The 10,900-nt window shown below is 36.0% G+C and overlaps 4 protein-coding genes across 4 annotated transcripts in view; 3 read left to right on the forward strand and 1 right to left on the reverse strand.

Moving 5' to 3' along the window:
- LOC104788578 (F-box/LRR-repeat protein At3g62440-like) lies at positions 1,292-2,870 on the reverse strand. The gene is given in 4 exon segments (XM_010514339.1): positions 1,292-1,582; positions 1,676-1,839; positions 1,966-2,678; positions 2,680-2,870. Coding segments are annotated over 4 exon segments (1,359 nt in total).
- LOC104788579 lies at positions 3,187-4,230 on the forward strand. Its single transcript, XM_019246207.1, has 2 exons — positions 3,187-3,464; positions 3,747-4,230. The coding sequence occupies exons 1-2, from the start codon at positions 3,365-3,367 to the stop codon at positions 3,869-3,871; spliced, it is 225 nt and encodes a 74-aa protein (XP_019101752.1). The 5' UTR covers positions 3,187-3,364; the 3' UTR covers positions 3,872-4,230.
- LOC104788580 lies at positions 4,723-5,821 on the forward strand. The gene is made up of 3 exons (XM_010514340.1): positions 4,723-4,961; positions 5,063-5,269; positions 5,355-5,821. The coding sequence occupies exons 1-3, from the start codon at positions 4,739-4,741 to the stop codon at positions 5,597-5,599; spliced, it is 675 nt and encodes a 224-aa protein (XP_010512642.1). The 5' UTR covers positions 4,723-4,738; the 3' UTR covers positions 5,600-5,821.
- LOC104788582 overlaps positions 10,219-10,900 on the forward strand; it is a 2,629-nt gene continuing 1,947 nt past the window's right edge. Inside the window, exons 1-2 of the mRNA XM_010514341.2 lie at positions 10,219-10,492; positions 10,600-10,856. Of these exons, the coding sequence (XP_010512643.1) occupies positions 10,433-10,492; positions 10,600-10,856 (317 nt within the window). The 5' untranslated portion in view covers positions 10,219-10,432. The remainder of the gene's footprint in view (positions 10,493-10,599; positions 10,857-10,900) is intronic.

A 10,900-nucleotide genomic window follows, 5' to 3' on the forward strand; every position in this document is an offset into this window, starting at 1 on the left:
AAGGTCCCAACAGGCGAAGAGCTCTCAAAGTGGGTACTCCCAGAGGATGACCTTATTTTACTAACTACAGTAGGCATAAAGGTGAGGATCGATTTGGTTTATTCTTTATCCGGAGATGAGTCAATTTGTAGTTATTGTGGCTCTTGTCCTTTGAGGTCACTTGTACCGTTTCACAGTGCATAGTACTCCTTTTTTAGACACATTTGTTTAGATCAGGCAATATTCTACCTGCATGTCATGTCCTGCAATTTTCTGAGTAGTGTTTCTTATCGAAATATTTGTGCACAAGATCCATGTAGACCAGGAGTCAAAGATTCAGTCCAGCTTTGTCAAAATGCTGGTGTCAAGGTACTTCTTTTGTTCAATTATATATATATATTTTTTTAAGTCTAGAAAGGCCAATGACGAAAATTTATTGTTTAGCTTGTTAATAACACTTCATGATATATGTTGATCTTCAGGTCCGCATGGTGATTGGTGACAATATCTAAACTGCAAGGGCTATTGCTTTGGAGTGTGTAATATTAACTTCAGATGCATATGCCTCTAAGACAAGTAGCCAACCCTTAGTGAAGGAAAATCATTATTTGCGATGACAGATGCAGAAAGGCACAAAAAATACCAAAATCCGGTACTGTTCACAACACTGCTTTTTTAAAAAAATTCTTATTCTGAATGTGTTGGTATGTAATTTGAATGTCTGAGTCTCACTCTATGTGGACGTTTGGCCTGTTTTCAGTCTTCACCCAATACATGTAATCTCTCTGAACGTCAGATGCATCAGTTATTGTAATATGATATAGGAGTAACAGCCTAAACCGAACAGTAATATATCAGTTGTACAGAACAGTAATATATATCAGTTTTGATATAAAAATATTTAAAATAATAAAATAAAATGCATACCAAACTACAAAAAAAAAAAAAAAAAAAAAAAAAAAAAAAAAAAAAAAAAAAAAAAAAAAAAAAAAAAAAAAACATAGATTTTATTGTATCTAACAAAAATTTAGAAAAAAAATATATCTTACCAAATATTTGTATAACTAAATAAGAGAGAATATGAATAAACAAAAAAAATAATAGTTTTTTTTATTTTTCTCTCTTCTAATACAAACGCTCACATCTCTCACAGACATTTTTCTATCTTTCACAAGTGAAAACGTACTAAAATTACAAATACTCCAAAAAGAAAACGACACAACAACGGACAACCACTTAAAGATGAGAAAATGCAAAAAAAAAAACACAAACGTTCTAATGTTGTTGAATCAATGAACAGACTTAAGCAAATCTAGGAAACGACCTCAAATTTGCACTTGGACGAAGCTCTGGGTAGCCTTTCCAGATCTGCTATGAGTTTCAGCTTATATTTACCTGTTGCTTGAGAATGAACTTCCACCAGCTTAAGACATGCCAGTTTCTCCAAGAAATGTTTCATTTGTATCAATTCTTCGAATGAACCATAGTACTCATTTATCTTCAGGACCTCCAAAGGACTCGACCATAAGAATGAATACTCTGACACGCACTCGCAAACAGTGTCTTCTTCACAGTAATAAAAACTCTTATAGTGCAAGGGACCCTGAAACGAGACGGAAAACATTTGAGATATTCAAGATTATAATCACGAGTATCTAATTAAGGATCTTTTGTGGGGGTTTGCAGTCATACGTACGTTGATGTCGAGAGTCTTTAGATTTGGAGATTTCTTGATCAGCATTGGCAGAGGAGACCAACAGAAGTTAGAAAGGCTAACATATAAATAAGACAGCTTTTCAAACACTGGGAGTGCTTCACGGAAGACTGGAACATAAAAGAACCAATCAATTAAAGCATACACTAGCAAGATTTTTATACTTATAAGTCAATAGGTCCAAAATAGTGAATACATATATATATATATAACCATTTTTTTCTTTAAAGTTGTTGTAAGATTTTGAATAGAAATAAATCAATAGAGGACACTTACCTTTGCAGTCATAATGGTGTACAAGTTGAGAGTCTGGACATTTTTGAGCCCATTGAGCAGATTCATTGGATGGAAGCGCCTTTCATCACCTTTCCCCCACATATAATTTTCTTCCGGACAAAGATAGAGAGTAGCTTCAACAAGGGAGTCTAGATTAACATTAAGATACTCTTTTGGAACATAATCAGAGTAATACAAGTAGGCAAGACCGGGGGTATCGAAACTAATACTCTTGAAATCAGAGTCATCAAAAGAATCCCACACTTTACGCATTATAGTAAGTCTCTTAAGGCTCGAACTAGACACAGTGCGGGACCATTTCCAAAGTTCCCAGTTGACACCACGTATGGTTAATTCCTCGAGCAAAGGAGACGCAGCAAGAAGCGTTTTGAACGCACAACGACCAAACTCATGGAACCGAACGTAAGAAAGAGAGAGAGTCTTGAGCGCTGGAAGAAGAGCATTCTCAGGGAGAATGTCAATAGCGAAACCACACCCTAGTGACAGATCAGTAACTGTCTCGCAAGTGAAAACTTCAAAAGGCAGTGCATAACCTTCTTCGCCATTTATCGAAAGTTTAAGAACCGTGACACCACGCTTGAGCACATGACGTAGACAACGGTTGATATGATCGTACTGAGCAGGCTCGGTATCCTCATCAAACCACCAGTTTAGAGAGAACTTGTTAACACGAGAAGTGGGTGGAAGCTAATACTCTGTCCAAAAAAACCGTAAGAGTTTCTCCATCCTTTACAGAACCATCAAAATGAAGATCTTGTACGATGGTAAACAGGTTATGCCATCGCTTAGAGAGAACCGTGGTGAACGCTGCCTCCTTCGCCGAGAGAAAGGATCCGATGTGGCAAATAATCTCGTCTGGAAGATTACTGATCCGATCCATACTTTTAGCAAACCCTAGAGAGAGTAGAGACCACCTCCCTTGTAATCTTTCAAACCCTAGCCCCCACCCCCAGTAAACCTGTTTTGTAGATCCTCTGCGCGCAGGACTACAATCCATTAATATGGATTAATCCAATGTAAACGTGCCACGTGCGTCCCCTGATTTCGTTTTCCCGCTTCTTGTTCTTCTTAACTTGAATCGCCACTTTAAATTTATAAATTTTTTTGTCTTGACTTGGTTTTCCCAAACCGACAAGTCGAACCAAAGCACGAACGACAGCGTTTTAATATTCCCTTTTTAATACGCTGTTTTGAGTAAATGTAGAAGAAATCAATTTACGAACACAGTGATGAACTAAAACCCTTCCGGGCAAAAATTAAAAAATCCTCGAAGCTTTGCTTCATCGGGAAAGTATTTGAGAAATTGTAACTCTTATGTTCATCTGGAGATTTTGAATTCTTCATCGGGTAGGTATCTGAGAAAGGGAGGAGACGATGATGAAGACGAAATTTTTGGATTGGTATTTGAAGATCGCGATTGGATCGGCTATTATAGGAGGAGGCATGGAGTTCTTCATGATCAAGACTGGTTTCTGTAAAAAATTCTCATCTTTTCAATTCCTTCTCGCTTTTAATTTTAATCACTAAGATTTTGGGAATTTAGGTTTTTTTCTTCCGAATTAGCAACAATTGATTGCAATTGTTTCTGTGAATAGTTTAATTTCATCGATTTTGGAATCTCTGTGGAGTTTTAAGCTTAATCTCAAGTTTGATGTTGAAGATTCTTACTTTCTTGTATAGTTTCTACACTAGACTGGTTTGGGGTTTTTTTCTCTGAGAGATTTTGATGAAATTGTTTTGTTACGAAAACTTGCAGACGACAAGGTTACTGTAATAGAAGCAGAGAAACGGGCCTGGGAACATTCACCTGAAGCTCAAGCCATGAGAGAAGCTCTTAATCCCTGGAGAAACAAGGACGCTGAAGCTAGCAAAAGTCCATAGATCAAGGAAGAAAGCTCTTTATTCTCTCTCGTTAAGTTCTTTTCACTCTCCAACTTGCAATTATTCTGATTCAGTTTCTCTCTGTTTTTGAGAGTTGAAAATTTCATTATATTGTGTTTGCCAAATGCTAAATGCAGCCATCATCTTTGACCCTAGTTACATGTTACCAAGATACCAAACCATAAAAGATGTCTTTGTTTTTCTTTCTCTGCACTTGAGCCTACTTCTTCATCTTCTGTGTCTCTTATGTCTTGTGTTTGTACAAAGAGCAGAGACATGTTTTGAGGCTAGGACTTTATAAGGAACCATAGATGTTGTGTTGAATGTTATAAAACAGCTTGTGTTATATCCCATTCGTATATTGGCTTCCTGATGCTTCTCAACGGGTTATCATTGAGCCATTAGAACCTCAAAAAACCAAGAATTTGCAGATGAGCTCAAGTAGAACAATTTACTAATGAGTTGAAAGATCCAGTTAAGATCCCCAAGTCATCAATCTTCAATGTATCTCTGGATCTCAATGATGATGGATGCTATATAATAAATGATCCTTTGTTTTCTGTCAATCTTATCTTCCTTCTGGTAACACTTTTTTTGGTGTTCAAATGTTTTGCAGAGGTTTTTAAACTCTTCTTTCGTCCTAATTGCATTTCTTCACTTTCTCAGAGAAGAATGCTTACTTTCATCAAACCGGTTATGAAACCTCCGGTTCCAAATCAAACACATTGGCAAATCTGTGAATTGTTATTTTTTAAGCCAATCATTTTCACCTTATAGGGTCTAAAAGAAGGCCCATTTAAGAAAGAAATGGACATGATAGCCCGTTTAAAGGAGGACTGTTGCTTTTTAGTTTTTACTCTGTCGTCAATGGTGGTGGCTATTAGAAAACCCCACAGCGGCAACAGCAGCTTCTCTCTCTGTCGTCTTCCTTTGTTCCGGCGGATCTTTCACCGTCGTCAAAACACCATGTTCATAAGTCAATGCCGTAGCTTTAAGCCTTTGCTCAACTCTCGTCTGCCATTGTTACGCCCCTTTCTCTCCAAATGTCTCGATCAGTCCTTCAAAACCATGGCTAGTAGCGGATACGTCGGTAAGATTTTCGTATCTTTTGTAATTTTTTTTGCAATTGCAAATACTATCATCTTCTGAGTCGTAATTTGCTTTTATTGTGAAAAAAAAAACTCCTTAAAGAGGCAGGTGTCTTCTGGGACGTGGAGGTCTACAAGATCCCTGAAGGTCTCAGTGCTGCTGATGTTTCGAGGAACATCAAAATTGCGCTTGCGGTAATGGGACATCGTGGTACGGTCTCAATCAATGCTTATATTAATGCTACGAATCAGGAGATCCAGGATCATGTATTTCACCCCGCCGGAATCGAGCTCAATCGCATACCAAATGGTATGGTTTATTAACTTGTTTATTATATTATGTGCTGTTGTTGTTGTTGTTGTGTATCTTGAATCTCCTATTGTTATGGTTTCAGAGTCGCCGTTAGGACTCGATCATTCCAGACGTGCGGCTCTTTTCAATGGCATGGGGAGTTGGGCATTTGTAAATACTGGAATATCATCAACGATAATGTTAATCACAAATGACAACCCTATCCTCTTTTACCCTTCGCTCAAACGGAGAAATTTCAATGTGTTTTGGAATTGCCTATCAGTTGAGGGAAAGCCTATCCCCCAGACTCTCCAGACCCTAAGAAGAAGCTCAGAAGAACCTTGTTGACTCCCCCCCCCCAATAACATACTCTTCTTGCTTCTCCATGCCTGCCTGCCTTGATGATGTCCATAATAACTGATCCCTTTGTTTTCCTGTCCATCTTTTTAACTTCTAGATGATCCTCATCTTCTTCTTTGTCTAATGCCTTTGTGTGTTTGTTTGTCTTATGAAAACATTGATGTTACATCTTTGTTTGTGTGTTCTAATGGTTTGCAGAGGTTTTGAACTCTTCTCTCTCGTCCGGAATGCATTGTGAATGCTTTATTTCATAAGAGGGCACGACAAGTGTCACTAATATTTTCTTCCAAATCGAATCAAATCTGTGAATTGATTATTAATTTTAAGCAAATCGTTTCACCTTCACCAAAAATAAACGAGTTGTGTTGTTCACTCAGATGTTACAATACAAAGAGCAAAGACATGTTTGACACTCTATTCAACTACCCAATAGTTTAATCCCCGTTGTGCCATTAGAACCTCAACTGCTGGCGCGAAGCAACACCCAAATGTGATCAGTTAAGTCCAAGCTGTGCAAGTGCAGTCATTTTCTTGATTGAAGCAAGATTTCTCGCACAAAAACTTGCAGATGAGCTTACAAAAACTTGCAGATGAGCTTACAACAAGCTTTCTCCGAGCCAGTGAGCTGTAATATCCAGTCAAGCGCCCCCAAGTTATCAATCTTCCATGTATCTCTGTTTGAATTTCCTTCTTGTCATCTGAGCCCACCTTGCAAAGATCTCTGCTGCAGCAAACTTACCAGAGAACTTAGCTCTCTGCGCCAATTCTTCAAATATCTCCGGTTGTCCTCCTCTGTAGAAATCAGCAGCAAACTTGTTATAATCAATCACAGGGGTTTTCATTCCTTTGTCAAGCATCTCCTCTAAGTATCTACATGCCTCTCTGGACTTCCCTTCACCTATAAGCCCTCTGATCAAAACCGTGTAAGAGTTATCGTCAGGACAAATCCCTTTCTTAATCATCTCGTCCCAAACAGCTCTCCCCATCTCGTAGTTTCTCGCCACGAAGTAAGATTTCATTATCATATTGAACGTGTGTATTGATGGCTCAATCTCGTTCTGGATCATCTTGTCGTAGACCCTAGTGGCATGTTCCGGCATTTTCTGGTTAGCCATCAGTTTGATCAGCGCATTGTACGTTTTACCATCCGGAGGATGTCCCTTTTCTTGCATCTCCTCGAGCAGTTGGTAGACCCTAGTGGCATGACTGTACAACTGTGTGGGGCTTTAGCAATGGCTGTCTCTTAGCTTTTGTTGAAAATTCGAGAGATGAAGAAGACCTCTACTTTAATAATGTATGTAGGAGAAGAACCCCATGTGAACCGAGTTTGACATTTAACAATCACAATGTCCTACCCTGAAGACCAATCAATTTGACACTTAGATGTACCATAATCATGAGTGGTACCGTATGTATTGTTGTTTTACATGTGTTATGTCTCTTTGTGAACTTATCATTATGTCTGTTTTCCTTCTTTATAGGTATTGTGAAAATGAACACAAACAAATCTGTGGATAACCATGAACTTATTTTCACTAAAAATAGAGAGTGGACAACAATAATAGTTCACAACAAAATTGAGAGAACAAAAGAGAAAAACACATGCATTTTTGAGTAGCCCACCAATCACCTTAATTGATCTCAGCCGTTTTGAAACGCTCAAGTCGCAACACAATAAGGCTAATAGATTAGATTTTGTGACGACTCAAGTATTACTACTGTCTATGGAATATGTATGGTTTTTAACAATTTTTTTTTTCTTTAACAAAATATTCATTAGGGTGCAACTTTCCCTTTTTTATTACATCTTTTTCAGAATTTATCCTTTGGATTGATTCTTTTCCACGTGACCCAAAGTTAAAAACAATAAACAGTTTTTGAAAGGCATTATTTTCTATTAAAAAATATTCTTTGGATCGATACTTTGTTACAAATCTTGCTGTTTCTTTTTTTTTATTATTCGCCACTTTTCAGCAAAGCACAGCCGAGCTAGAGACTGGTTCTCTTTCCCATAGAATATATGAACATATGAAGATGTGACCAAACGAATAATTTGATTTTTTTAAGTTTCTGCTCGAATGGGAAAATCCAAAATATAAAGATCGGCTCTCGGTTAAATTTTTGACTACTGATCGTCGTGGTGAAAAAGAAGAGATAAAATTCACAAAGAAGTCCGTAGTATTAAGTTGGTTTTTGGGATAAAGGGAAGCACATGGATCACTCATTCCCACGTGATATCTAAGCCAAGAACACGTGCCTTCCTCTGATCTATCTGACTTTTTATTTGATTGGTTTCAGTTTTTGTTCAAAACCCAAAGCTTTTGGATCCAAAAGAGGTCTCTATCGTATGAATTTGAGCAAAACTAGATGATTGGTTTAATCTCCCAACGCAATATTCTCTATTTTCTACTCGAAGTCATATATTTCAAATTAGTAATGACGTTTAAAAACTATACAACTAGTGGATGAGTTTTTTGATAATACTAGATTCTTATCTTAATGTTTGCGCCAAACTTTGACACTCATTTGGTTCTATATAAAACCCATGTCTCGGTAAAAGTCACCATAGAGATAGAGTCATATAACATAGACAATGCAATCATACGTCCTGCAATGTCGAAAGTTTCATATATAAATCTTATTTTTGGCTCTTAATACAGATACTTGTATATATGACTACAGATAGCAGAATATACTAACGTGTATATATGAAAACATGAGAGGGTAGGTACATGTTATACTACTATCATATATTCATATATGCGAAATGTATTTTAAAATAAACAGTATCGTTAAGTATGGTATATATACGCCGTCATGGTATGTATGACACTTAAGATGCTAACATGTTTATAGAATGGGGACAGTAGCCCTTTAAGTAGACCCACACTTTTTTAACTTACACTAGTTAACTACCAAAAATTAACACGTAATCGTCTTTCTAGCGTTTGTTAACCCAAAGCCATCCTGGCACAGTTGTCCCAACCAATGGCACCGTGTGTCGTATCATCCAATTAGCATCTATTTAATATGCTTAGACGATCTTTTATAGTATATAGTATTATTACTACTACACATAATTCTCATCTGACATTTATCTCTACTTCTCAACTAGTTCAATTTCGTACGAAAATTCAAAAACAAGAGATCATATTATATGCAAACAAGTAGAACTTGGGTTTCTAAACATATACAAAATCATCTATTATATATAAAAAATCATATAAGTTTATTATAATTTCTGTATTTATTAGGAAAATATATGATTTTGAGGGAAAACTGTATTTAAAAAAACTTTATTTGTTTGTTTCTTTATATAAGTGTGAATAGAAAAATGAAATACATAATGAAAGGTCGATATTATAATTCCGAATGATTAACTAACTATATATAAGGCTAATAAATTGGAGCCAATACACACATACATTGCCTATAAGTCCAAAAAAAAAAAAATGTAGAAGGAAGTTGTACCTATAATATAATCATTTTTTTTTCTGAGTTGCATTATTATTATTATTGCTGCTGTTATATTCAGTTCCCAATCATAATGGCTAACCGTCCCTTGCTATATATTTTTTTTTTGTTTATTCAAAGAATCCTATGAAATTAAAGGTTGGATATTTACCTTATTATTATTATTATTATTTTTTTTTTTTTTAAATTCAGACCTTGCTATACATCTTGACTTGACTGACATTGCATTTATTTGAGACCATACTAAATTCTACTACATGCTTTGCAATGGCATGCTATTTTCTGTGAAACATTAATCACACAAGACGTGACCCGATTAAATTAGTTACGTAATATCACGACGGTATAAGATTGGAAAAAGCTAAAATATCCATCTTGTATATCTTTAGAAATAATTGAAACTCGTGTGTAAAATTCATCACGACTATGGAATTCTTGGCATGGCCAAACATCTAATTATAATCATTCTAATTTTTTCATTTTTTTGGCAAAGAATAATAGCTATAGAACCTAATGAAGAAAATAAAAGCTAAGGTATATAGTAAGAAATAATTGAACATGATTACCCAAGAGATGGGTGATAAAATAATGCAATCATTCGTCACGCAATGACGATTTCAGAATATGACAAAATCACAATGATGTATATATATATAAATCACAGAGTTTACTATTTTAATCAAATGTTGTTAAAGTTCTCCGTAATCTTTGTTTTATCGGTAAAAATATCTCACTTTATATATATATATTTTTAGAAAAACTTGATGTTAACATGACACAAATTACTATACTGATTGAGATTTAGTATAAATCTACAAATCCAAAACCTTGATTGAGGTTACTCAGTAGATATAACTCAGCGTTCAGCCTACATTGAGAAATAGGATTACAAGTGTATATATTTAGAAAAAGTATATTCATCATGAAGAGTAATTACAAGAGATTCGGAGATAAACACGAGGATTAGCCATAATAAGATAACGAGTAATTAGAAGAGATATGATTCTAAGACACGGGATTGATAGATAAAAAACTTAAAAAAGGGTTTTTATTAGGCAAGAGAATATATATCAAATAAAACAGAGAATAAATATAAAAGCAGAAGTGGTGCCAGCTATTATGTTGAAGGATCAAAACTTTTCTCTCAGGTCAAAGCTGTCATCGCTCCCTCTCTCTCTCTCTTTCTTTCCTATACTGCTCTGTTTCCATATCTCTCTCTCTCTCTCTCTGTCTTTATAAAACACTTTGCTCTCTTTCTTCTCTCAAATCTTGGAGGAGAAGAAGCAAAGAATTTTGGGGGAAAGAGTGAAACACATAAAAAGTTAACATTCTAGTCCCTTTGCAACAATGGCGGTTTATTCTGAACTCAACGGCGAGAAGAAGCATTGGTGGTTCACTCACAAGAAGGTAAAACAAAACCCTCCAAATCACTTGATCTTTCTTCTAGATCGATCATTCATTCATTCAAAAGAGACTTAAAACTTTTTTTTTTTGTTTTCAAAAAAATCTTGCAGCTAGTTGATAAGTACATTAAGGACGCAAGGTCTTTAATAGAGAGTGAGGAGCAAAACGACGTTGCTTCAGCCCTTCATTTACTAGACGCTGCGTTATCGATATCGCCGCGTTCTGAAATCGCGTTAGAGCTTAAAGCTAGATCTTTGCTTTTTCTTCGTCGCTTCAAGGATGTTGTTGATATGCTTCAAGATTATATTCCAAGCCTCAAGCTAGCCATGATGAACAACAACGAGGAATCTGATGGATCATACGACGGCTCTTCCTCTTCCTCCTCCTCCTCCTCCTCCTCCTCCTCCTCCT

Source organism: Camelina sativa, chromosome 5 (genome assembly GCF_000633955.1).
Source record: "Camelina sativa cultivar DH55 chromosome 5, Cs, whole genome shotgun sequence".
Classification (NCBI taxonomy): Eukaryota; Viridiplantae; Streptophyta; class Magnoliopsida; order Brassicales; family Brassicaceae; genus Camelina; species Camelina sativa.